At 39.7% G+C, this 26,082-nt stretch overlaps 3 protein-coding genes across 7 annotated transcripts; 2 read left to right on the top strand and 1 right to left on the bottom strand.

Moving 5' to 3' along the window:
• The first annotated feature begins 314 nt into the window (after positions 1-314).
• Positions 315-10,052, top strand: ptpdc1b (protein tyrosine phosphatase domain containing 1b). Of its 4 annotated transcripts, none has more exons than XM_044352041.1 (12): positions 315-615; positions 3,227-3,349; positions 5,420-5,657; positions 6,124-6,211; positions 6,671-6,836; positions 7,043-7,123; positions 7,235-7,353; positions 7,434-7,571; positions 8,053-9,068; positions 9,304-9,486; positions 9,575-9,685; positions 9,774-10,052. In XM_044352041.1, exons 4-12 carry the CDS (start codon positions 6,166-6,168, stop codon positions 9,903-9,905), a joined length of 1,992 nt encoding a protein of 663 aa, XP_044207976.1. In that variant the 5' UTR covers positions 315-615; positions 3,227-3,349; positions 5,420-5,657; positions 6,124-6,165; the 3' UTR covers positions 9,906-10,052. The 4 variants fall into 4 exon arrangements, with proteins under 4 accessions (XP_044207976.1, XP_044207977.1, XP_044207978.1 ...); XM_044352042.1 differs by having other exon boundaries at positions 5,424-5,657; XM_044352043.1 differs by lacking the exon at positions 5,420-5,657.
• fbxw12 (F-box and WD repeat domain containing 12) lies at positions 10,034-16,022 on the bottom strand. Of its 2 annotated transcripts, XM_044352046.1 has the most exons (10): positions 15,830-16,020; positions 15,681-15,718; positions 14,943-15,109; positions 14,717-14,841; positions 13,899-14,105; positions 13,647-13,811; positions 13,269-13,479; positions 12,369-12,550; positions 11,917-12,047; positions 10,034-10,557 (listed from the first exon to the last, which is right to left on the bottom strand). In XM_044352046.1, the coding sequence occupies exons 1-10, from the start codon at positions 15,926-15,928 to the stop codon at positions 10,458-10,460; spliced, it is 1,425 nt and encodes a 474-aa protein (XP_044207981.1). In that variant the 5' UTR covers positions 15,929-16,020; the 3' UTR covers positions 10,034-10,457. The 2 variants fall into 2 exon arrangements, with proteins under 2 accessions (XP_044207981.1, XP_044207982.1); XM_044352047.1 differs by lacking the exon at positions 10,034-10,557 and having other exon boundaries at positions 11,956-12,047; positions 12,425-12,550; positions 15,830-16,022.
• An 82-nt stretch (positions 16,023-16,104) lies between these two features.
• On the top strand, positions 16,105-25,184 carry LOC122982626 (protein Wnt-7a). The gene is made up of 4 exons (XM_044352048.1): positions 16,105-17,064; positions 17,930-18,156; positions 20,828-21,099; positions 23,285-25,184. Exons 1-4 carry the CDS (start codon positions 16,994-16,996, stop codon positions 23,765-23,767), a joined length of 1,053 nt encoding a protein of 350 aa, XP_044207983.1. The 5' UTR covers positions 16,105-16,993; the 3' UTR covers positions 23,768-25,184.
• Positions 25,185-26,082: the final 898 nt, after the last annotated feature.

Here is a 26,082-nt window from a genome sequence, read left to right on the forward strand (position 1 = left end):
TTTCATATAGTTAACACCGTCTCCTTTGAAACAGCTGAACGGGTCGTGTCTAGATTGGTAACCCTAGATTTGCGGAGCTCTCGCGAGATTTATTCCTCCATTCATTGGGCGCGTTTTTTGTCATTGTACAAAATAATTATGTTTTATGACGTGGCAACGCTGGAGTTAAGGTTTGGTTAGGTTAAGGCACAAAAAGAACACTTAGTTAGGGTTAGTGAAAGATCATGGTTTAGATTAAAATGATTAATCTCGCGAGATCTTTCGCAAATCAAGGGTTACCATTTAGACACCAGACCAGTTGCACGTCCAGTTTACTCCAATGTGATGCACCTACGCAGCCAGTTAGGGCAGCTCCTACAATGCAGCAGTGCTCACCGGGAAACGTAGTACTTGTAGTACGTAAAGTGAGCGTAAGGGGTCGACCGGCGCCAAGAAATGAACTCATTTCCCATTAGGCTTTGTTTGTTTGCCTATGTGGAACACGGAAATCTCTATCCGAGCCGTTTGTTGCCATAGAAATAGAAGCAACAGACAGGCTAACGGCTGTTCTGAAGTGAATGCCATATGCATATCTGCTGCCATCTGCCGGATGCCGCATTTTATTCATCTTTTCAGGTAAATGTAGTGCATATTCATATTCACACATTTTGTCATTGGGAAATTAATTAGGACGGGTTCGCAATTGTTCGAAGCCTTCTTAATAATAATTAACAATAGGCCCTAATGAACATTGAAATAGGTTTTTTTCTTGCCATAATTATTCCTCCTGTTCATACTGGACATTAGATCTCTTTATAATGCACTTACAATCTAAGTGATGGGGGCCAAAATCCACAAGCCTCCTTCTGTGCAAAAATGTATTTAAATGTATTTAAATGAAGTCTTTTTAGTGCCAAAGTCCCTCTTTTTGTTACTATATTTCCACTGTAGCTCAACAGGGAAAACTGTCCGAGGAAACAGAAAGAGGGAATTTTATGCTAAAAAGAATGTAAATGTGGCAGATATCCACTTGATATGATTATCTCAGACTGGCGAAGCCTCATATAAGCTTCAGATCAACTTTTAAATGCAGTTTTTGCAAGGAATGACTGTGGAATTTGGCCCCCATCACTTACATCGAAAGCACATTTGAAGAGGATCTTATAACGGCCAGTATGAAAAGGAAGAATGATTACATTAAGGAAAACTTCTTTCAATGTTCATATGGGGGCACCTGACCTTTGTTTTAAGACAGACTTGAAAAATTGTGAACCTCTCCTTTAATTTGTCTCATTGTGTGATTGCTGGCACTGTGGATACACAACATATGTTCGATTCCACCTGCAGGCAATGTTAGTCTTGGTTGAATTTCAATACTAATCAGCTTCCAGCAATGCAATCAATTTCAGCTTTCAGCAATTTCTTCAGAAATTGCGTTTTCTAGTTATTCCACAACTTCTTCTTATTCTGCATTCTGTACATTTTTTGACCTTTTCAACTGCTGCATACTGTGCTAGAAAAACCATTCAAATGTCAAACTGTGGCGAAACTATTACATTTCTGTTTTCTAGCATATTCCAGCGATTTTCTATTAATTTTTAAACATCAAAATATATGATGGCAGTTTATGGGAGAATTGGATCCAACTTGGTTGGAACCACTGTCACTTTGAATCTCAAACTTTAAAACATTTACAAAACTTAGAATTTTCGAAGTTGTATTCTGTGTTGTGATATCATTTGTACTTTTGGAGAAATTAAGTCCAAATTGAGGGCTTTTACAATAGTTTTCAGATCTCCCCAGTGTATGACATCATCAGGCACAGTGCAGAGCAGAGATTTTTTTAGACCAGTAAAAAATCCTAAACATGTCTCACTCCCACAGTTTTAACTTTTAAAGCACATATCATGCCTTAAAATGTTGCTACAAGTATCCTTTCTCTTAAAATGTAAATATAGCCTATTTCCCATATAAGTTATAGTTTTTGAGATCTAAACCTTAATTGATAGGGAGTCACTGTCTCACTCTCATTGACTGCATTGAAATCTGTAGGCTCTCAGTCTCCTCTCTCTTCCATTTCTTAAATTTACAGATTCTCTCTTCCTTCTAACACTTTGTACACATGTTGTACTTCCTCATTCTCAACTAGTCCTGCTGCAACTAATTTAATAATGTTCAAATCTCTGAGCTACAAGCTTCATTTTTGGAAAATCAATTCTTACTAAACAAAATGGATTTGTGCTCCATGTTTTGGGAATCCCCTGCTGGCGCTGTGGTAAAGCCCATTACCAGAGCTTAACCTCGTAATGGTTATGTTGTAAGGTTCTGGATTTGATACCTGCCCAGGGCAGTGCTCCTGATAACTCTGTTCTTATAAATAAAGTTGCTTAACATGGTTATTATGTACCATTACGCAATGCGACTACAAAGCCCTTCACTATTATAAGAATGTCAAATCTAAAAAGAGAGATCTTTTTATGCAATTAAAAGTATAAATATGAAAATCTGATCTTGCTTACTGTTTTCTGTCACAAGTTAGCTCAATGTATTGCATTGCTGTCTTACAAACTTGAGGTCATAGGTTTGATCCCACCTCCAGGCAATTTTGGTCTCGGTTGAATTTCAATGCTATTGAGCTTTCAACAATGTAACGCAATAAATTTCAGCTTTCAGCAATCACACAAAATTTCTTCAGAAATAAAATTTTCTAGTTTACACTAAAATCTAGCTACATCAGTGGGTCTATGGCATGTTTAAAACATTTTAATCATATGTGTTGCTAAGGTAGCGTTATACCAACAAGTCTTTCATTGCCTTTTCTTTATTATCACTACAGTTTTTTGTAAAAGCCTTTTTTTCCCCGGCAGACATTTTGACATGTCATAGCAGGAGAATTGCAGGTGAAACGTTAGTTAAATAACAAAATAAATGATGTGTGAATTCCGTTCAGCTTGCTAGCTGCCCTGGCTTCAGGGTCCTTCTATTGTGCATGCTGGCTCACTGTCATACAGTCATGGCTTACTGCGACACACAAATGCAATGGAGCCATCATTAGTGTTACGAATAGCACCTGGTGTTTTTCCTCCAATTACAAGTCAAAATGTCTGCAGTGAAAAAGGCCTATTATGAAGTAATTGAAAATTCAAATTCATGCAGTCATGTTTGTTCTTAAATTTATGCTGTTGTGAAATCCACGTTTTCATGAATGGTATAGTGTACATGTACACTCTGTTTTCTTCTTTTACAGTATATCTTGACATGTAGTTATAGAGACTTCCAGCTGAATTGATGTATATATATGAGAAAAGAATTCTGCCTTCAAGGCTACACCTGGAGTTTCCCTATAGCTGTCTGGCTGGAGCATGCTCTAGTAAGTGAGCTTTACTAATGAGGATGGACTGAGGGCTGAAAGATAACTATTATGTTTACAGTCACAGTATTCTTACCTTACAGATGAAATCTAAAGCATCACATGCCTGTTTGAAGGCATCACAAGACATGTTTCGTGCAAGGATAATTGTTTTGTCCCTTCTGACCTGAGGCAATGCTTCCCTTCGGTCTGAACACATTTTACTACACATTTTATTCTTTTAGGTGTAAAAAATGTCATGAAATGTGCCATACAAAAACAGAATTGTCTGTGTTTAGCATTTGCTTTGGCTCTTGTATCCTATTATTTACAGCAATCATTTTAACTGTCAAAATGATTAGGCTGCAGTGAATAGCTTACTTTTCTGTTTTAATGAATCACATTATACACTACTGCTACTGACCATCTATTCTATAATAAATTGTTTCTGAACTATCTTTGCTTAAATGTCCTTTCCCCCCTCCATCTTTATGTCTACAGCACACTATCTTTGTTGTGTAGTGGCTCTGAGGTGCAAAACACATTTCACAAAACAAATTAAGGCAACATAAAGCACAACAACATTTCACAAAACAGAAAGGGTGTGAATAGAGTATCTTTAATTAAATGTAGTCATATGTGCATTACCATAACCTCATTAGAACAAGAGTTGGATGTAAACATGCTGTTGTGTTTTCTGTTTTCTGTGTCCTAGTCTTCACCATTTGACATGGTAAAGACTGATGAGATATGTCTGAAAATCACAGTCACTGTCACTCCCACATCATGTTGCTGGTTGGTACTTTCCCGGTCATGACCAAACTGAGCTGCACAATTAATTTTTTAAATAGATGATTTTAGATAACAGACAATGTGTAACTTCAAGGAAAATTATTGGACAAATTATATAAATATATTTGAATAGTTATTGATTGTTAGATTTCTGGATTTGTAAAGAACAATCAAATATCTTCAAGAGAACTGAGTGTTTATGCATTATTCATAAGTTTTAAGCTAATCAAAAAGTTACAGTTTTTTTCATATCACATCAGCTCAAATTAGATAATAGGATTTTTATGATTAATTAAACACACACACACACACACACACACCACTCACACACACACACACACACACACACACACACACACACACACACACACACACACACACACACACACACACACACACACACACACACATATATATATATTTATAGAGAACATGTATGGTACTCAATTGCTATACAGCTATGAATAAAAAGCAGTATAAAGCAGCATATAAAAAACTAAGTGAGGATGAAAGGGCCTAATTGTGTGAAAGAAACCACAAATCTAGATGGAATTAAAGCTGAAATCCATCAAAAACAGGCACTGAAAAAATGATGGTTCTGTAAGCAAAACAGTCGATATGTTTTTACCATAACATAACACAGGGGCAACATTTTAGCATTGCACTGTGATAATTGGCTTTGAGGGCTCTCCAAATGTACATCATAAACGGATCTCTCCTCACCAAACTAAACCTAACCAGCTTTAGCAGGGGTACAAGGTAAGCCAATAAGATTTTATCTACTTGCTATGTCACTAAGGCCCCACTATTTGTAGCCGCAGGAGAAAAGCTTAACTGTAATGATATCAGAAATCTTCTGAATCCTATCATGACAAAAATCCAAAATCTATTTGTCCTTATTCACAACAGACACGCATTTCATTGAGCAAATACTTAGTTAACATGTTGAGAATCTGGTCGGCTGGTCATGTGTTTACTTTCACAATATGTGTATTAACAAACAGAATATATACTAGATTATTGTATCTCATAACAGTCCAACAGAAGGCTATAGTGATGTGGCCATAGTATGAGTTTTTGTTGAGGAGTGGGTGCTCTATTTTATACCTGTACAGTAATAAGATTAGTTGTCTAATCCAGGAGGAGTCAAGAATAGCCCTACACTCCCCCAAGAGACACAGAGTGAGAGGAGGAACCTGTACAGAGAATTATTTACAAGTGGCACAATCCCTGCTGCTTTTCAACACATTCTTGAGCTTTAAAAAAATATTCCCATACTTTGTCTGTCATTCTCGTGAGGTAGATGGCTTTCCACAAAGGAGAGCCCAGGATCTTGTGGATGCTTGTGTTGCTCCACCCCGACACAGAGATAATCTGAGGCGAATCAAATCAAGCGGGATTGACTTTACACAGAGCTGGAGAGTGAAAGGCAACGTCAGAGCTGTGGAGGTTAATGTCAGAAATGTTGGCGACTGCAGCTGTTGAACATTTGTGTTCAGAGGTGGTGGTCACAAACTCCTTGTCTCATGTACTACAGGTAAATTTGTTTTGTTTTTTTTATTCTATCTTAATTTCTCTTTTATTTATTGTTAGATTGGTTGCATTGGTTTCCTTGTTAGCTAATTCAAGGTTGATTATTTTACATATTTGTCTTGAAGAGTGATCAAGAATTTTGTACAGTGATTAGGATGCTAAGACAAAACTACCAGCTAAGAATAGCAGCTTGCCAGTCCTTTGAAATGGATTTTGTCTGCTTTGTATTTGACTGAATATGATGATGTTGATCTTTTATCACTGTATATGTGTAAGTGGTTCTCTCTAACTTGCCTTGTCATGTATAGTCTCAAACTAAGGCTTTTTAATAAAATGCAGAGCACTGGTCATCTATAAGAGGCCCTCTCCAAGAAACGGGTTATGTATTTCAGACTTAAGGTTAGGCCTACAGCACCAGTTGTTAGGGTTTGACAGAGTGTATATAACAAGGTAGATATATGTGTGTCCAGGCTCTGCTATGACTGTAGATGTCAGCCTGAGTGACGGTTCATATGGCACTCCATGCAAAGACAAGCGGTGGAACTCTGATGGAATACAGTAAGTAAGGATGGCGGGATGTTAGGCATTAATAAAATGTATCTGTTAATGACTGTAGGTCAATTAGTTGGTCAGGTTTTTATTGTACCATAATACTACATTAAAATGCTTTTCAAATGTACCAGATGACTGTCTATTTTTACTGTAATTCCCTGATGTCAGACTTGCAACACCAGATAAGGATTAGACACCTCTAAGTGAGCACTCACCACTGATGATCTTAACCATTTAGGAGTTACAGAACAACCTACATTTGATGGTGTACCACTGCTTCTGAGGATTTGAAACTTCTCATAGCATTTTAATATCTGTTTACTCTGCTGAGAAACCACTGGTCTCATAGCTTCAATTAAAATATCATAACGGATTATGTACAATAAACAGATCAATTATATTATACTAAACAATTTCTGTAATATTATATTTTTCGTCTCTTTCCTTCTCCTATAAAACCTCCAGTCAGAGCTCCGAGGGCAAAATACACAATGGTAGGAGAAGCTATACGTCATGTCATCCCTGGACATATGCAATGCTCAATCGGCTGTGGAGGTCAAACTTGCAAGTATGACAACCCAAGTTACTGGAGTGAAGACCAACAAGCTATAAAAGGCCTCTATTCATCCTGGTACACATGCTTGTTCTACCTATTTCTACCCAGTAGTAGTAGTAGTGATAGTGCAACAAAACATAACAGTTTGCCAAATTGTCTATTTCAGTCATATGTTTTATTCATATTTTATTCATATTTTCTCTGTAGCCATGTTAGCTGAACTGAAAAACATGGATCTTGATGTACTAAACATCCCACTAACATTTTTTCTACTATTTCAGGATTACTGATCATCTTCTTGCTATGTCCAGACCCTCAACAGAAATCATTGAGAAATATAACATTATTGATCAGTTCAGAAGGTACACACAACTGTATTTCTCAGCAGCTTCTTGACTACGAGTACAGCTTCTGGGGAAATGATTATAATGAAGTGTAAATGTCTCTGTTTGTGTGTTTGTGTTTGTGTCAAGGAATGGAATTAAAACAGTGATCAACCTACAGATACCTGGTGAACATGCCAGCTGTGGAAACCCTCTGGAGCCAGAGAGCGGCTTCTCATACCACCCAGAGGCTTTCATGGAAAACAACAGTAAGTACTTTATGCAGTTCTTGGTAAGTAGTGGTCTGTTGTGTTGCTCAAGTGTGACTGAAAGCATCTTTCCATTTCAGTTTATTTCTACAATTTTGGCTGGACTGATTATGGGGTGGCAAACCTCACCACTGTGCTGGATATGATGAAGGTCATGGCCTTCGCAATGCAGGAGGGAAAGATAGCAGTCCACTGTCACGCAGGTCTTGGCAGAACAGGTAGATTTATAAGGAATATTTAAGGATAGGTTCACATTTCTTTTGTTTTAAAATGTAGAAAGTAAAAGTATTCAGGTGCCCAAATGAGCATTGAAACAGGTTTTCTTGCTGTGATCATTCCTGCTGTTCATACTGGCCATTAAGAGATCCCTGCATAATGCACTTTTAATGTAAGTGGTCTACAGTCCTCCATCCCATATTAGCTTCAGATACACTTTTAAATACATTTGGATTTTGTCCCCTGCCACTCACATTATAAGTGCATATGGAGAGGATATTTTAATGGCCGGTATGTACAGGAGGAATGATTACAGCAAGCAAAACCTCTTTCAATGTTCATTTGGGCACCTAACTGTTGTTTTAAGACAGACTTGAAAAATTGTGAACCCCTTCTGTAAGTGTTTTGACAATTTAGTACAGTCTGATCTTTCATCTGCACAATCTGACACACAGTGAAGTGTTTCTCCTTTTATCCCTCCAGGTGTGCTGTTAGCATGTTTCTTGGCCTTTGCCACCAGGATGACTGCTAACCAGGCTATTTTACACGTGCGTGCCAAGCGCCCTGGCTCCATCCAGACCCGAGGTCAGCTCCGTTGTGTCAGACAGTTCGTCCAGTTCCTTGCCCCTTTGAGGAGTGTATTTTCCTGTGCTGAACCTCGATCCAACCCAGTCACCCTGTCCCAGTATCTAAACCGCCAGAGACACATACTGCACGGCTATGAGAGGAAGGAGCTGAGGTACCTACCAAAGATTGTCCAACTAGTGTCCAGGCTGCTCTTGGACATTGCAGAGAATCGAGAGGTGATTGAGGAGGACATTCTGGAGGCACCTGATATTGATGACATAGAGATGACTCTCAGCGTCATTGAGAAGATGGGCCCTGAGTTATATGCAAAGGAGCCCCGCTTACCAGGTACTCCCACCTTACCCAGACATTTCAACGAGCCACCAATTTTCTACCATCGAAAAAGCCTGAGCTACAGTGAGTCAGACTTGACACGACTGGGCTCGAAGCTCAACCTCCTCACACAACCTCTCAGCTCCCTCTCGCAGAGTAATACTCTCGTGGACATTTCCTCATCTGAGGCTGTTCTCCCTGCAAAGAAGTGTCAAAGTTTTAACAGTAACGCGTCTGAAATCTCAAACAGTTCGACAAGCTCACTCTGGCAAGTCAAGAATGTTGAAAAACAAAAAGATGTATCCATTCTGATAAAGAAAGTGAAGCAGAAAACCATCCAACGCAGTGAGTCTGTGGGAAACAATGAACCAACCAAAGAGGGTAGCATGCTGGCCAGGTGGAAGGCAGAACAGAGGGAGTTAGAAACGAATGGGAAGTGGTCGCAAGTCAGAGAGGAGGAACAGTCAGAGGTGCCCTTTATCACCCTGCAGTCAGAGTTGTCCCTGGATGCCAGGAGGTTGCTAGTGGCACAAGCTCTGGCAGTGAACCTTTTTCTCGATGGGGAAGAAGAGCACAAGAGCAAAGTCTTAGCCTGGCAGGTAACTGATCCATACCAGCGGTATAGTAGTAAGGCTAATGTTGGGCTAAAATGCCAATTATTAAATTAAATCATGTTCTAACTTTGGTAACTCCAAAAGGTAGTATCAAAAAGACCTTCCATGTCCAGAATAATTTCAAAGATGCTAATAAAGCTATAACGGAAAAATGTGTCTGAGTGAGCCGTGTCACACAGGTCAGTCACAGGGTCTAACATGACCTCCTGAATGTGTGCAGGCAGAGCTGAACCAAGGCGGTGCGTGGGAAAGGCTGTGTATGGAGCGGGATCCCTTCATCCTCACTGGGCTGATGTGGGCATGGTTGGAGCAGCTTAAAGAGCCGGTCATCTGCCTCCAGGATGCTCAAGCCCTGAAACCCTACAACAGTAATGCTCAAACTGTCCTCAACACACTTGACCAGGTCAGATATTCTTTTCCTGGACAATGAAGCTCCTAAGTTTATGTACATATATTTTTTTAGATTTACCCTTCTTGTCATGTCCTCCCAGGCCCCTAAAGAAACGTTAACATGCATACTAGATTGTATGGCTCATATGCTGATGATACCAGAAGAGGTTGAAAACGCATTCCTGGAGCGTACTATCAAGGCTTTCACCTGGGTAAGAAAAGTGATTATTTTTACCTTTTAAATTCATTTCATCATTGTTTTGTTTCAGCCACTTAATAATCTTGTTTGCCTTTAAACAGATGGAAAATAACTCAGAGGATAGATACAATGTGTACGAGTCCATGACTGCAGTCCTGAGGTGCGTCCTTGAGGACATGAGATGTATGGCCATCGAAGCAGAGGAGAACCCTCTCTTTAGAGACAGACCATGACACTACCTGTCATGAGTATGTGCTGCACTGCCTGTACCTCCATGTGGAGGCATGAAAGAGAAAAAAATGCTTTTGTGCCTTGTCAGGAAAATATTGAATATGTAGTAACTGATTTTGTGGGATAAAAATAAACATTTATGGAACATAGTTTATTGTCACCAATACACAACTTACAGGCCTGAGTATTATTTACCTCAGTAATGAGTGGGGGTATCATATTAAAGAACAGGTGGCCAGAATATTTTTTGCGATATGCCTTAAGACTGGTCATAATCAACACTGATATGCCTCGGCTCCAAAAGCATAGTTAAAAACATTCTTATACCTGCACAGATTTCTAATTTATTAACAAACATGTTGTATCACACAGTGTATCAATGCCTTTCCCATAACAGTGTTTATTATCTTTAATACATTCTCTTTTTTGTAAACATAGATAAAGACATAATGTAAGCACATATGATGAACACTTCATAATAAAAGCAAATGTTCTTCCTTACAACGGGTGGTGCAAACTGCATGCAGACACTTTTTCTTGTGGGGTGGCGATGCTCAGGAGGTGAAAGAATAAGCTTTCAAGACGTCTTTCCCATCTTTCCCTTCTGCTGAGGCCACGATGCTGGAGTAGTCACAGGAGACATGAGTGAACCCTCTAGAACACAGAAGCATAAAGTAACAAGATTAGGAAATGACAGCCAAGGGAAGGTGAAAATACCTGTAATTCAGTTACTCCCTGCCAGTGTGGATAAGGCACCGACAGATGGCTGTCCTCTACCTCTGACCTAGGTATCGAACATAGTTCCCAAAATCTACACACATGACCATACAAGCCTTGCTTAGGGAACCAAATTCAGCCTGGCTTCTATAATCACCAGCTGTCGTTGAACCACTACCAACGGGCCTATTTAGTCAGGAATCCTAACAGCCAGGGTCACAACGAAGGGTATTGGTGCAAAAAGGTGTTAGAGGTTTGAAAATACTCCAAGATGGCCTTCTAACGGGTCATCTCTGGAGGAGGCCCACTCTGACGGTTGAAGGAACTCACCCAGTTTTATAGGGCAGCTTCAGAGTCCTGGCCCTAACTGTTTAGCCAGTTTAGTCCCTTATTATAAATCTCTTCACCTAATTGTATTCTGAAATCATACATCTATTACATGTACAGCAGTAAGTTGATCTCAGTCTTTAAATCTGAACCATTACCTTCTTGTTATTCAATAAACACTAAAAGTTTATCCTTAATAAATTTCATCATAATTTTTAATCTAAATGAATTTAAAACTAATGTCATCCTATCCCAAAGGAGGCGTCTTTGCCTACCTGGGAGAAACCAGAAGACCTCAGAGATGAGCACAAGTCAGGAACTTTGGTTGGAGTGTATAAAAATACAAACCAGTTTTATTTGGTTTTTACAAAATAAGCAATCGAAGAATGCAAAAAGCAAAATACAAAACCTTAAGAAAAAAAATAAAAAGCAAAAAGCTAAAAGACTAAAGAGAGTCTCAAAGAGATCTCTCAAAAAGCCCTAAGGAAGAAGGGGGTCCCACAAAAAGAAAAAAGGAACCTTGAGCCTCTCTTGGCTTTTCTTTTTATAACTCTACGTCTTCCTCTAATTTGTATTACCACGTATAATCTATCTCCGGGACATCTCTCAGTTACATGTTGATGTTATATGACTTTTCTTGACAACCGTCAGGTAATCTGACGGTTGTCTAGGTTTTTGATGTTTGTTTGTGTTTGTTTAGTCATTCTTGACGGTTCAGATCTAGTTCAGTACATGTTGCACAAGTTGTGTAAATCCCCCACAAATAGTGCAAGACATTAAACTATGTTTAATTTGTCACCAATTAAAATTACATAAAATAGTCAGAAGTAGGCTTGAGTAGAGTATGTCTCAGCCACATATAGTGGAACTTTCAACACTGTTAATAATGAGATGCATTAGGAGTAACTATTAATGTTGGTAACCTGGCTGCTGTTGATACAGATGAGATACTAAAATGTCATAGTATACCTGGACATTGTGTGAGAGCCTCCCAGTAAGTGGTACTGGCTCTCCAGTGTCAACCCATCGCTTCTGTCCTTTCTCCATGTCAGCACTCGCAAGGAGAGATCCCGAGAGGCTGTCACCACACGAAAGCTATCCTGTGAATGTCAAGAAAACTCAGTCAAGAAAAGTCTTTTTTAATACATATACTTTTCTCATTTTCAAACAGTGAGAAGAGTGTGCTGTATTTTTCTTTAAAAAGCACTCGCAATGTAGCTCTCTGACATGCTTTTAGCTTTTTATTTGGAGGGGTCGCATATTGCTTTTTTTTATGACATCTAGCTCTTGTCCCATTTGAATGGGAATGCACTTATTCTAAGTCACTTTGGGCAAAAACATCTGCCAAATGAATGTAATGTAATATATAGAATCAGTACAGATGCATATTTCTTTGAATTCCAAATCAGAAAACATCTTACCACACATATAGCGGAAATAGGCATAGCATGATCTTTGAAGCTTGCAAGCAGGGCACCTTTCAGAGAGTAAACCCAGAGCTGCTGGTCAGCTGCCAACACTATGCAGTTGCTGTCTTTGGCCTCTAGAAGGATGTGTGAGGACATGCTGTCCATTGTCAGGGGGAAGGACTCCACCTGCTGGACTAAAATAAGAAGAGATTCAAAATTACACCAGCATGAGCTGACTATTTTGGAAAATTCTACCTTTTATTACCCCTAAATTCTGAGATCAGTTTATCATTTTAATGCATTCCAGGTTTTATTTTGTGATGAAAAGTTGTAATTTACTTTTTTTCACTCTGTCGCTGAAACTGCTTAACTAATATCTATTTTGATTGACATTTCCCAGAATGACCTTTGACAACACAGAAAACAAGAGTGAACTTCTTGGATTCAACTATGGGTTTAACTTGTCTGTCAAAATCGAAATAATTACACTAGTAGTTTTCCAGTTGAGAAAATTTCTCCCAGTAAGTCTTTTGAACATCACTACATAATAATGAGTCTGGAGAAAAGCCCTTGCTATCTAATTCAGAGTAGCTGACACTAAAACTGATCTTTAAGATACACCAGGTGAACATTTTTCCATGATTAAACTTCATTGTAGCTGTATTAGAAATGTCTTGAAGTGGTGCCATGCTAGTCATCCACAGGAATAAGCAAAAAAAACCCCACAATGACAAATGGATCCAACTAGGCAGTTTCCATAAAAGCAGCTGTTCTTAAAAGTATGTGTGGTCAATGGTAGATTTTTTTAAAGATGCCTCACAAATTGACTCCAATTTTCTAATGTCCAATATGATACTCTATGACACATCTAGGGCATGTTACCAGTCAATAAGCACATAGCTTAGTACTCACCCTGGATCTCTGACTTGTACTTAGCCCTTTTAATGCTAACATCAAAGACAGTGAGGGCTTTGTTGTTTGGGCGCCCGTTGCAATGAATGATGGCCAGTCTGGCAGGCTGAGTGGGTATGAAGACAGCAGCCTGGCATCCAGTGACTGGTACTGACTGGCACAGAGGATCTTCGTCCTCAGAGGGAGAGGTCAAACTCTCTGTGAAAATCACCTGTCAACAAACCAAACTACAGAAATCTACTAAATGTGTTTTTACTGTTTCCCACTGTGCTTATCTATGAACATTGTGTCATTTGCGCAGAGGTAATGTGGTAAAAGAAAACACATGAGCAGGAAATGCAAACATTAAGTCAGGCTGTCAAAGACAACAAGACATACCTTTGGACTTAAATCATCATTGTTCTTGGTTCCAGCTGTGATCCATTTCTTGTCAGGTGAAACTATGAGTACGTTGACGTTAAAGCTGTCACACACCATTATGCTGGACTTTTTAGTCAAAGCTGAGCCAGCTAGTGTACACACAGATCCCTGACTGGTTCCTACCTGGAAGACATAAGTGCTACTTTGTAGATTTTTAAAAAATTTGTATATAAATTCAGATTTAAACCAATAAATGCCGAAATTACTTACAGAAAGAAACCAGTCATTGCTGATATTGTACTGTAGTAAGGTACAATATGGAGATGCAGTAGAAAAGGAGGCCACCTCCTGGCCAGTCTGACACTGCCAGATCTTGATGAGGCCTGTGGAGTCTGCTGTGATCACAACTTCACGCTTTTCATCACTTACAAGCCCTGTCAAAGGACTCTGCACAGGACTGCACCACAGGAGCTCACCCTGAAAGAATAAAAGTACATCAAGTAAGTGTCTTGACCAGGGGCATTTATACCAGTGGATTTGAGGGAGGAGTAACAATAGGAGAAAGTTAGAGTCTCTGAGGCTTATCTGAAATGACACCTGCATGCACATGACTTGCAGTGGCACATGATTGTAGCACGCCCCATTGGATTAGTGTAGATAAAAGTTTTGAATGCAGTATGATGCCTGCTTTCAAACACTGTCACTTTCACTTCTGGCTTTACTTTGTGCCATCTCCGATCTAAGCCAAAAAAAAAAACACTACTCGGAAAGGTATTGTCTAAGTTTTCGATATGGACTGATAAGAACTGGCAACATGTGACACTTGACACACATCTAAACATTGCTTGAAAGTCATATGATTATCAGCTGGTTGTGAGACTGTTATGCAAAAGACAAATGAAAAATGATCTAAATCTGAAACATACATATGTAAATATACTGTACACTCAGTTTGGATTAGGTAGATAAATGAATCAATAGCATCTTAAATTAAGCTCTATAGGAGAAAACATTTCGCATTGTTACAATAACTTTTGACATGACTTTACTGAGCATGCAAGATGATATGCTGAAGCTGTCGCACTGACATTTTGGATATTCCATGCTCGGACTGTACCATCAGTTGAAGCACTGCAGACTATGGCACTGCTGTTCCAGAGGTCAGGAAGTTGAGCTGAATTCCCCTGCAGGTACACCAAGCCTACCACGCTGCCTGATGGACAACATGTCAGGCACAAAAATTAGATGATGCAGGAGGATGTCATGTAGGAGACTCAAGAGAAAGAGAGAGAAAGGGATTAAGAGACAGCATACCTGTGTGACCTCTGAGGCTTTTGCAGATGTAACCTCCGGTTCTGCCTTTTGTCATCTTCATCTCTAAATGGCAACGTCGCAAAAAGTAATTCTTCCATGAGTGACTCACCTGTTCACTCCCCAACACTGCAAGGTTACAGAAACTCCAGCGCTGCAGACACATCCTCCTGAAAGGAGCACAGAATTACAAGTATAGTTATTATGTCATACACATACAAGTGCCCAGCCCAGATGGACTTACAAGACACCAAAATACAGTTGTAGCAGTGAAACATTTGTCAAACATAGACAAGAACAAAACTTCTTTCATTACATTGCAAATAACTTTGTCTTCTGTACAGAACTCTACAAATAAAATCAGCCACACAAAATGTTCCTTCCTGAAACACAGCTTTATTCATCCCGAGCGCTCATCAGTAGCCCTTAAATCATCATATAATGAACAATAAAACATTAATCACATAGTTAACAGAGTATTTCTCCTCAGGGAGACCAGTAAACCTGCCTGGTTCTACAGCTAGCTAACAAATTAAGGTTTATACCAAACATCAGCAGACCATCTTTCTTCAGTTTCATGAAGCTGTAATATGTAATCACCGTAATCTCAGATTACAGTGGATCTGAGAGATGCTGCAACTGCTGCATTGTGGGATTTATTATTGAAAAAAGAGCAGCATAAACATTCTCTACTTGAATGAATGATAATTGAATGATAATGAAAGTACAAACAAAGCTCACCTCCATAACCACGGAGTCTCTGCAGCTTCATGCCAAGCCTGAAAACAAATATAAATATCACATCAAGCACAATAAGTCACTTTTAGGAATTATTCCAATAAACTCGCTGTTATTGCATCGGCTACTTCCGCAAGTTGGACACTCCTTACCTTACACACACTTGAGGCACTGATCAAATCTTCCTCGGTCAGGAATGTAAAAATATGAATAAGGCAATCACCGATCAAGTACGGATGATGAAGATCCATACTGAACGATCAATGATTTTACAGCCCCTCACCAATTATCTATATGTCAAAGCAACAACAGTAGCGAGTTTGGGCAACGGAAAGACTGCAGGGACAAGAAGGAATAGTTTGTTTTTTATTTAACCTGCACAGTCTTCAATAAGCCGCCAGATGTCGCCATAATAAAAGGTAGGCGATCCGGAGAAACGTCCAGGACGGAGGCGCACTACAAGTAGCGCGCACCATGCACCATATTAAATGAGAATATGTTTTGACTTGTACTTTTGAATATAAAAAAAAGGACATGAATGAATGTCATAAATGCGTTTGCCACGTGTTATCTAATATATTGGGCAGAGTTTTACTCAGTCTGAGCATATTTTTGAGGTCATGAATCATGTACTTTTAAAAAAATCAATAAGACTTACTTATCTTTGTTCTAATAATTTTTATTTGCAGCTTTTTATGGAGCTTCTTTTGGCAGGTGTGGAAAATTATATAGTTTTTTTCAGTTAAACAAACGAACTGGCCGCATCTGGGGGACAAAAAGCCTGTTATGGCCACATTAAACCGAGCCATGACCCACTTAATAACCAGATTAATAGCCATCCCCAATCAGTCAAGGTGAATTCACAGAATAATGTGTGTAGCCTATGTGTGTGTGTGTGTGTATGTGTGTGTGTGTGTGTGTGTTGAGATTCAGCCCTGGCGGGATTCTTCAGCAGGGGCCCATGTCTTCTGTGAACACGCCCCAGATAGATGAGCCAGATATATAGCCAAGACCTGCGGGTAGCAGAGGAACTGTGAGAAAGAGATAATCGCACTTGCTCACCCCAAGGGTTACCTGTGACACCCTCGCAATGACAACAGGGCCCAGCGAAAGGGGGCCACGTAAAGGGAGTTTGGATGATACCCTAGCCGGCAATTTGTAAAAGTTCCCGAGAGTGTACTACTGTTTTTTTTAATGCTTTCCGTGGTTTTGGAGTTCCTTTGGAGTTACCTGGGCTGTGATCGATCGGAGAATAAGCGAAGCGAGTTACTCATCAGCTCTACAAATCGTTGCATGAAACAGAGAGCGGGGCCGCAATGAGTCGGAGAACACGACGCTGGATTTTAAGAGTTTTACTTTGTCTAGGAATTGTTTATTTGAAAATTGGGTGAGCTGCGTTTTGTTTGTATCTACGTTAGATTGTTGTAGGTTATTCTCAAACACAAAAGACTTAACTGACGAGTGACATTTAAGTCTTTTATCTGTTGTTGGTACTTCAAAAACGACCTTTAGTTCCATAAAGGGTAAACAAATATGTATATGTTAATAAAATGTGTTTGTTGATTTTTTATAAACGATGAATAATACATTTAGGAAGTCCGTAAACTTATCTCAGTCAGACTCGTGGCCGCTGCGCGCTTATCACTTAATGACATTTCCTTCACCTTTAAAGGTTGGAAGGAATCATACTGGCATAATAATAAGAGGTATTTGCAACTTTAATGTAGCCTATATGAAATGTAATTTATGGTGCACCTTAGAAGAGTGCGTACATCCAGGCAAATTATTCAGGTGCAACACAAATAATGTTTCATTGCAGAGTAGAAAGGAGTGAGGTCCGCACACTGTAAAGCTCCTAATAAATAATGTAACTTTCATTTTTTCATCTCAAAATAGAGAATAAAATTATTTATTGGGAGCTTAACAGCGTGACCTCACTCTTTTGTACTCTGCCACGGTACACCTTAGGGCACACATTTTTATAAAATATCGTCTGAAGTGAAACTTTTGGTGATTAATTTTAGTGTTGGAATGCACTTATCCCTGTGATACTATCTATTCTCCACGGGGACTTTTTCTTTTTTGAATTTCTCGATTATTATCAGCTACTATTAAATAAACCAAACAGCGGAAATGCATCTGATTGAAACTATTAGGGGTGAAATATAAACTTACAACCAATATTATTAGGCTGGAAAAACAAAACTTTGACGGCCACTTTTTTCTAAGTCCTATCCATCTTCTATTCACAGTGGTTTCTCGTCGGTGGTGGCCCTAGGTGCGAGTATAATCTGTAACAAGATCCCCGGTTTGGCCCCCAGACAACGGATTATCTGCCAGAGTCGCCCCGATGCCATTATCGTCATCGGAGAGGGAGCCCAAATGGGCATCAACGAGTGTCAGTTTCAGTTCAAAAACGGGCGGTGGAACTGCTCTGCGCTTGGAGAGAGGACAGTCTTCGGAAAAGAGTTGAAAGTGGGTATGTTGCTGTCTGTTAAAGTTTGTTTTCAATTTGAAACCCTTATTTCAAAAATGAACACCTTTCTCACATCGGTGCATAACGGTGCGCGTTAAACTTTTTCCTTTAAAAAAATATACGTTTTTTAATAAATCAGTGCCATCGTGAATTGCAATATTTATGTTTGGACCTAACAAATAGTTAAATTATGACCTGCTGCCTTGTTGAAAAATAAAAAATACATCTATTTGTGAAGTAATGACCTTGACATGCATAATTTTCCATATACCTCACTAGATATGATCTACTAGCTGGTGCACTTGATTTCCAGTCAAAAACTGCACTAGACAAACTTATTCTGCAGGATAATTTACTGATAATTATTGCATCCGTAGTATAAGGAGCGTCACATAAGGAGCTAGTGTCATTTACACCAGGCCTAGTTTTATTCCAGACTTTTCATTGAGTGGAGCTTTTTGAGCATGTATAAAAGTTATCTGAAGCCAGCACTGTAACAAAGCTCTTGTGAAAGTTGGCAGCCTTTCTTTTCAGCTCAGCAGAATCTCTGGAGACACATTTTCACTGGCCTTTATCCTGTCTAGTGATGGGTGCTGTGGCTCTAACTGTAAGGACGTAGATCTTACCACGGGTATAAGTTACAGTGGGGGAAAAGCCAAAAGGAAAAGCAAGACTTGAAAGCACTAAATTAAAGAAACAAATTAGCTCAAATCAGTTTCCCCACTGCTGAGATAGAGGTCTCTGCTACAGAATGGATGAAGCTCAGGGGATGCTGAAATTATGGCTGAGAGTTTTGAGGACAATTTGTTGATGAACTGATCAGGTAGACTGTTTGATGTTGAGAATACAAATACCAGGTAGACATAATGTATAAAAAAAGACATTAGGTCTAGTGATGCCTATGGCTACAGTCAGTACAAGGAGTTTGATAGCTGCAGAGTTGGTACTGTAAAATCATTTCAATAAAAATCTAAAAAGCATTTTGATATATTTTATTTTGCCCCAGCCTCTTTGCCCCAGAAATAATACAAAAACACCAAATACCCTTTTACACAATGGTCAGCAGCTTGGACCAGCTGTTTTAGGCCATCTTGCCTGCTGCTGTTGGAGAGAAAGGATTATCTCTTCATGCTGTTGAAATGAAAACAGCGGTGTTTGACAGTCTGTTCCTTTATGAATGAGTGGTTTTAGCCCCTCAAGAGTCTTGGTCTGTGTTTCCAAGAGAAGCGGTTTACTTCTATGGCTTGGACAGCCATACCAAATAGATTGGTTTCACTGATCAGATTAGCGTAGAAGCCAAATGGTTGTAAATGAATGCCATTGTTGATGCCCAGGCTGAGTGGAGCGGTGAAGCTTGCAATTGTTCTTAAAGAAAAAAGGGAATGACCGGTGAACTGACATAATGCTTTTGGATAATGCAAGGTGCATCAGCATCAAGCCGTTCGGTATGTTAGGCCTCAGCTATGTTTGCACTTGAACTTTGTAGTTACACTAAGCTGTAAGAGATGAGGTCCACGTAAAGAAGGTGCATGACACTGAAGAGATGAAAGAGAAACACACATAGCAGACAAATAATTATCTGGCCTAAACAAGCTTTTTGAGAATTAGATTTTTTTAGTCTACTATTTTTTAATATCTTCCACCTCTCATTACATGTTGTGAAGAATTCATACCATCTCTTGTGGTGAACCCATGCACTCAGAACTGCAGGGGAAAAATTAACAACTGACTGACTGCACCGACACACCTTCTTTTTTGGCTCAGAGCCCATCCAGTCTATAAAAACGTCCACATAATTGATGCCTCAATATGAGGTTTTTTTTTTCAATGGCAAGGGCACACATCCAAGATGTTTATCAAAAACATGCCAGCTTTACCCAGTGAACCGAGTGGCAGGAGGAAGAAATGATGTTTGTTTTGAACAAACAGAGACAAGAGGAGTTTACTTACGCATAGATATGATGGATATTATAATAAGCAGTTTCCTGTTTGCATGAATATGAATCACAGAGCTGAAAATTCAAATATGTCAGCTGTTGATCAAATTGATGAATTATGCAGGTTAATTATACTCTAGACTCTTTTCATGCTGTATGCCCAATATTAGGTTTCAAAGAAGATATATTACACTTTTTCTTTTTAGTGTTTTTTCTTGGCTTATTATTTGACCGAAGAACTTTCAGGATCCGTCCACGATACCTTGCAGGTTAACCTTTAGTTATTTGTCGATATTTCCGTGTCTGTGTAAATGATTTGTTAGCTGGACTTGGGGGGAGATAACACCGGGATGAAGATTCTGATGTCAGTGCCTTATGAGTTTACACAGAATGTGACAGTTTCTGAGCGGATCAATAGCCCTTCCTTCTCGACAACCCTCTTATTCATACTGCTTTGTTGACTATACCACCGGCAGCCATTTTGGTTCACGGGCAGGACAGTTTCCAGGTCAGGTTTCAAAACACTGCAGCCCTTGAGTTATATGTCAGTAAGACTGTGATGTAAGCACACATACTGTTAATAATTAATCTCTTTTTCCTATTTAAAAATCCTGGTGCGTACTTATTGTATCCCCCTTACACTTGAGAGACATCATGACATTCTCTATTCTACACAATAAAAAAACACCAAAACACCTGCTACATTTTTTCAACACCTCTTTTTCCTGCTCCCCTAGGCAGTAAGGAGGCTGCGTTCACCTACGCCATCATCGCAGCAGGGGTGGCCCATGCCATTACTGCCGCCTGTACACAGGGTAACCTGAGTGACTGTAGCTGTGACAAAGAGAAGCAGGGTTTCTACAGTAAAGACCAAGGCTGGAAGTGGGGAGGCTGCTCTGCAGACATCAGCTACGGCCTGGGCTTCTCCAAAGTATTTATCGACGCCCGGGAAGTCAAACAAAATGCAAGAACGCTCATGAACCTCCATAATAACGAGGTGGGACGTAAGGTAAGTGATCACAGAAAATGCTGCAAAAGATGTCCATCCATATCCAAACTCACTAGGGTTCTTTTAAGGCACTGAGGATGTATAAATCAAGACTTAAACATGCTAGTTAACAAGTCTAAGAATGGTCCCAGTAACTGTGGCGACATAACATTCTCTGCCATGCTGTGGTGTGGGTGAATCTTGCCAAGGATCTGGGCAACAGGGCCAAGATTAAACAAGCAGCGGAATAAAGGGCTGCTTTTAGGGAAAGAGCTGTCTAAGTGGCAGGGTTTGATTACAGCCCAGATCACTGTGCTGAAAACAGATTGACACTGTACAAAAAGGCATTAGCCCAGTCCTCCCCCCATGCTCTGCACCACTGGGACAGTATACAGTTTCCTTTATCACAATCCTCTTCCAAAATTTCTCTAATATCATAAACCCACATCAGGAGCAATGTGCTTGTACATGCACCACAGGGGTGTTTACTGTTAGTTACTGCGTTTGATCGTCATTGAGTAATATGTGCTTCTGTTGCTGTATAGAAGTATAGTTATATGCACTTGACACCTGCATGCCAACTTCAATCCACTGTTTTTATTCAGCCATTAGGCATTTAAGTGTTTCAATCCAAAGTAGATTTTTATCAAGTATAAATCAAAGTTTATACACCATGCAGCTGGCCATGCTTACTGCCAGACAATAGTGAAACAGTAATAAAATACATTTATTTACAACAAAAACCAAACAGAGTTTTGGCATTACGACATGAAAATGGAAAGAGAGACAAAAATACAAAAAGAAAGAGAAGACAAATTTACTGCTCACTTGCTCATTTAATGGCTTTTCTGCATCTGTTGCTGCAGAACAGTGCAGGGTGACAAAGAGACTCCAGTAAGTCTAGAGGTTAAAGATTGAGTGGAATAATGTGCCAAACAGCTAAAGTGAGGTTAGAGTTAGTGAAGAATAAAAAAAAAGAAAAAAACAGCTTTGCTCAAGTTAACTCATATCCTTTCTCTCTCTCTTTCTCTCGCTCTCTCTCACTGTGCCAGAAAAGCCTGATTCACACAACCAACACGTCCATCCCTACACTGGCTGAAAAGCACACACAATTGTACCACACAGATCATTTTCTACGTGCGTTTTAGGAACATGAATTCAAATTGGCTTATCTGGACAGCTAAATTGCCTCTCAAGGAAAAGGACTGTACTTGTGGATTCAAACTTTGGGCAGTTTTCCTTCTTTCCTGTTCTCTCTGCTAATAAATGGGCTCTCTGTTTTGATAGTTATCCCCCTCTACCTCCTTTATTTATGCTAATCAAAAGCAGTGACACTGAGCAGGAGCGCCATTCACAGCTCCCTGGTCGAAGACGTCCAGACAAAGGCTGTCACAAGTGTTGGTCACAGAACAACTGATGGATTAGGGAGTTGAAGCCAAGGGTTTTATGAAGTGGTTTGCTCAGGGAAAAGTTGTTTTTTTCAGTTCTTGTTCACACGTCTGTATTTGGGTTTTATTGTTACAGTTTACTTGCCAAGAACACACAGGCATAAATAACTCGTCAATGGCTCTAGGAGACCATATTGCATACCAAACTCCTGGCATTTTAGAAAAAAGGAAATGCAATTGACCTTGTTGCTAAAGAAAATTCCAGTTTCAGTCAATGGCACTTCTCATTGTCATCAGTTCAGGGTTTAGCAGTAATCCTAGTCACTCGGCGCCTTGTACAGTCACTCTTGACATTTGTGTGTTGTGTGTGGTAGCTACACATACAGAGCCTGAAATTTAATACATTATTTTGGCTTCTGTGTATACTGTATCATGCAGCAACGTGGTGGGGCTGTATTTAATCCACAAGTCTAGTGTATTTAATCCCAAAGTGTAGTGTATTTGTCAGTCATATTTGTCATTAAGTTACACATTTGTCACTTGCCTTAAAGTGAAACAGCTGAAATGTTCATTTAGACAGTTTAAACCAGGTTTTTAGAATATGTAGACATTGCATGAGTTGTAAACAACTCTGAAACATAATCACAACTCTTCAACAAATGAAACTTTGAAGTTATTATTATAGTAAACTGCATGATGATAATTGATTAAATAATCTGTTATTAACCTATTGAGAGAGTGTTACTATCACTCATCACTGGAGTGTTTTTCCAGTTGCCGGTTGTTACTATGTTACTAAGTTGTTTTTGTGTGTCTAGGTCCTGGAGAAGAACATGCGACTGGAATGCAAGTGTCATGGTGTCTCGGGCTCCTGCACCACCAAAACCTGCTGGACTACACTTCCCAAGTTCCGCGAGCTCGGCTACATTCTCAAGGAGAAGTATGCCCATGCGGTGCACGTGGAACCAGTCAAAGCCAGCCGCAACAAGCGCCCTAAATTCCTCAAGATCAAGAAGCCTTACTCTTACCGGAAGCCCATGGATACAGACCTGGTGTACATAGACAAGTCGCCTAACTACTGTGAGGCGGACCCTGTGACGGGGAGCTTGGGGACACAGGGCAGGGTGTGTAACAAGACTATGATGCAGCACATCAGCGGCTGCGACTTGATGTGCTGTGGCCGGGGATACAACACACACCAGTACTCCCGCGTCTGGCAGTGCAACTGCAAGTTCCTGTGGTGCTGCTATGTCAAATGCAACACCTGCAGCGAGAGGACAGAGGTGTACACATGCAAATGAGAATATTTATTGGATGGTGCGTGTATGTGTGTGTTCGCGTGTGTGTGTGTGTGTGTGTGTGTGTGTTTGTGTGATGTATGTGAGTGTTAATGTCTTTGTGTTTTCACGGACAAACTGGAACTGTTAAATTTTACAAAAAAAAAAGGCTGTTATTGCAGTCTGTTCATACATAATGAGGAACTACTGTACTGGGTATACAGTGAGCTGAAGATTCGGCGTCATGATTCTTTTGCACACAAAGCTCTTCAACCCTCTTCGTGGACTTTTGTGTTTGTTGGGGTGCAGCATCGAAGCAATGTGACAAAACACTGTTAAGGGAAAAGCAGCACCCTGACAAATGAGACCGGGTGACCACAGTGTGAGTCACTGAAGCAAAATGTCAAGACTTTAAGCTATATTGGACACGTACTGACATTTTGACTGTTTAGGAAATGGACTTTGCCAATGCAAATTAATTATGGTGGATGTGATTGCTGGGCAGTGCGTGCTGCTGTAGTTCTCACTCCTGGTGCACAGATGAAATGACACAGCCATTTGGAATATTTAACATACTGTATTTAGAGAATGAAAATAATTAATATTAATTTATTCTATAAAAAAAACTACTGATTTTGTCCATTATGGGTCAAAAATAACTAAATGTTGGGAGGTTTTAGTTTATTAAAGCAATCAAAAACTTGTACACTGCTAACACACTGGATTTGAATCTGCCTGGAATAATATCTTGTGTTGTAGAATAATATTGTTCCAGATGAAACTGGTGTAGGCTACTCACATTGACCTTCTGACCCTCTCATGAGTTTGTCTTCCCTCTGTTTGCTGCTAGTCTAGAGAATCCCATTTGTTGAGGTAGAAGGCTATACGCTCTACTGACTGTCTTCAGTGGTATTGCTCACTTCAAGCTGATTTAGCTTAACTGGACTTATTCACCGATCAAAAACACGGGCACATTTTCCACTTTTGGTAAATATTGGTTAATAGAGTATATTTTGTAAAAGCCTATTTTTATATGAATGTCTTATTTATATCTTTTGCATATTCAATGTTCAAGTTCCCGACCCTGACACCTGTTTTTAAAAGCTGATATATGTAAGTTGGCCCCTGCTGTCACTGCCATAGTTGTATATTGTAAGTGATAGAAACTGTTTATACATGTCTGTGTTCAAATGTCTGTGTTTACTGCATTTCATGACTACTACTGATGGAATACAGGAACAGAATAACACTAACAAGACATGATTTCATTATTGCTTCCTCATACATCAAGTCTCACTCTGATGAAAAGACAAAAGAACAATTGAGAATGGTACACCGTACAGAAATAAGCTACGGAGAATGTTTAGTCTTGCGAAGGTACTTGAGCAGTTGTAAATGTGCTGTAAATGTCTAGATAACAGTCAAAAAATACATAGTGTTTAAAAATGATTGAAAATTCTACAAATGTTCTTGCCATAAATTAGAGAAGCAGTGGAGTGGTTGAACGTTTATGACATAAATTACCTTAATTGCTCATTAAATAGGAATCAATGAACCATTAGAGTCATTACTTTCGAATGAACATGAAAGCACATCTTTATTAATAGTTTCTGTATTGTGATTTACATCATCATCAGGCTCTCGTAAAGTTTCATTTAGTAAGGATAGATATTCTCAAATATCATATAGTCACTGTGGAGATAGATCAGCTCTCAACAGGCTCATATTACAACTACAATGTGTGCAGCGCTCGGCAAGAGAAAGAGAGACGTTCTTTGAGAAGGGAAAGTTATTCAGGCTTAATTGAGGGCCCATCTTGCAGACTGGGAAGCAGTTGAATGTGTCGGAGGAGAAAAGTGTTTGTGCTCTAATAGTAGGGTACCAATGTAATTGATGAGACTGGTTGGGCAGACTGTCACGGTGATGGCTTGCTCAGTCGGGGGAGTGGGAGCTGTCAGGTGATAGATGACTCGCACATCTGCTTCATTCACTCCTGGGCCACTAGTTGCTACAACAACTCCAGCGCGGCTGAGAAAATGCAAGGCAGTCTTCAAGAGAGGCAGGCCCGACGTGTCAGGGAAATGTTAACGATGCTAAAGCCCACAGTCGTTACGGATTCCACTCTCATCGGCCTGGAAGTTGAGTGAGGCGACGGGCCCGAGGTGTTGACGGAAAACCTGCTCCCAATAATCTCCTGGGATTGACAAATGCTGCCTGTAAAGTTTTCACCTGTGCTGTATCTCAGAGCAGTTCCACATGGGCATTTTCCTAGTAAAAACTCTTCTTCTTCCCCCTCCCTATTGAAAAAGTTGAGACACATGAGAATTCAGGTTTAATTT

The sequence above is a fragment of the Thunnus albacares genome, chromosome 5, assembly GCF_914725855.1.
Source record: "Thunnus albacares chromosome 5, fThuAlb1.1, whole genome shotgun sequence".
Classification (NCBI taxonomy): Eukaryota; Metazoa; Chordata; class Actinopteri; order Scombriformes; family Scombridae; genus Thunnus; species Thunnus albacares.

Excerpts from the sequence above, each read along its gene's own strand:
- ptpdc1b (XM_044352041.1), top strand. The coding sequence starts at position 6,166 with ATGGCACTCCATGCAAAGACAAGCGGTGGAACTCTGATGGAATACA. Across the intron at positions 6,837-7,042 it reads AAAGGCCTCTATTCATCCTG|GATTACTGATCATCTTCTTG; the intron begins GTACACATGCTT and ends CTACTATTTCAG. Across the intron at positions 9,069-9,303 it reads GCAAAGTCTTAGCCTGGCAG|GCAGAGCTGAACCAAGGCGG; the intron begins GTAACTGATCCA and ends GAATGTGTGCAG.
- fbxw12 (XM_044352046.1), bottom strand. The coding sequence starts at position 15,928 with ATGGATCTTCATCATCCGTACTTGATCGGTGATTGCCTTATTCATATT. Across the intron at positions 15,110-15,680 it reads GAGACTCCGTGGTTATGGAG|GAGGATGTGTCTGCAGCGCT; the intron begins GTGAGCTTTGTT and ends TGCTCCTTTCAG. Across the intron at positions 13,812-13,898 it reads GCAATGACTGGTTTCTTTCT|GTAGGAACCAGTCAGGGATC; the intron begins GTAAGTAATTTC and ends TATGTCTTCCAG.
- LOC122982626 (XM_044352048.1), top strand. The coding sequence starts at position 16,994 with ATGAGTCGGAGAACACGACGCTGGATTTTAAGAGTTTTACTTTGTCTA. Across the intron at positions 17,065-17,929 it reads ATTGTTTATTTGAAAATTGG|TGGTTTCTCGTCGGTGGTGG; the intron begins GTGAGCTGCGTT and ends TTCTATTCACAG. Across the intron at positions 21,100-23,284 it reads ATAACGAGGTGGGACGTAAG|GTCCTGGAGAAGAACATGCG; the intron begins GTAAGTGATCAC and ends TTGTGTGTCTAG.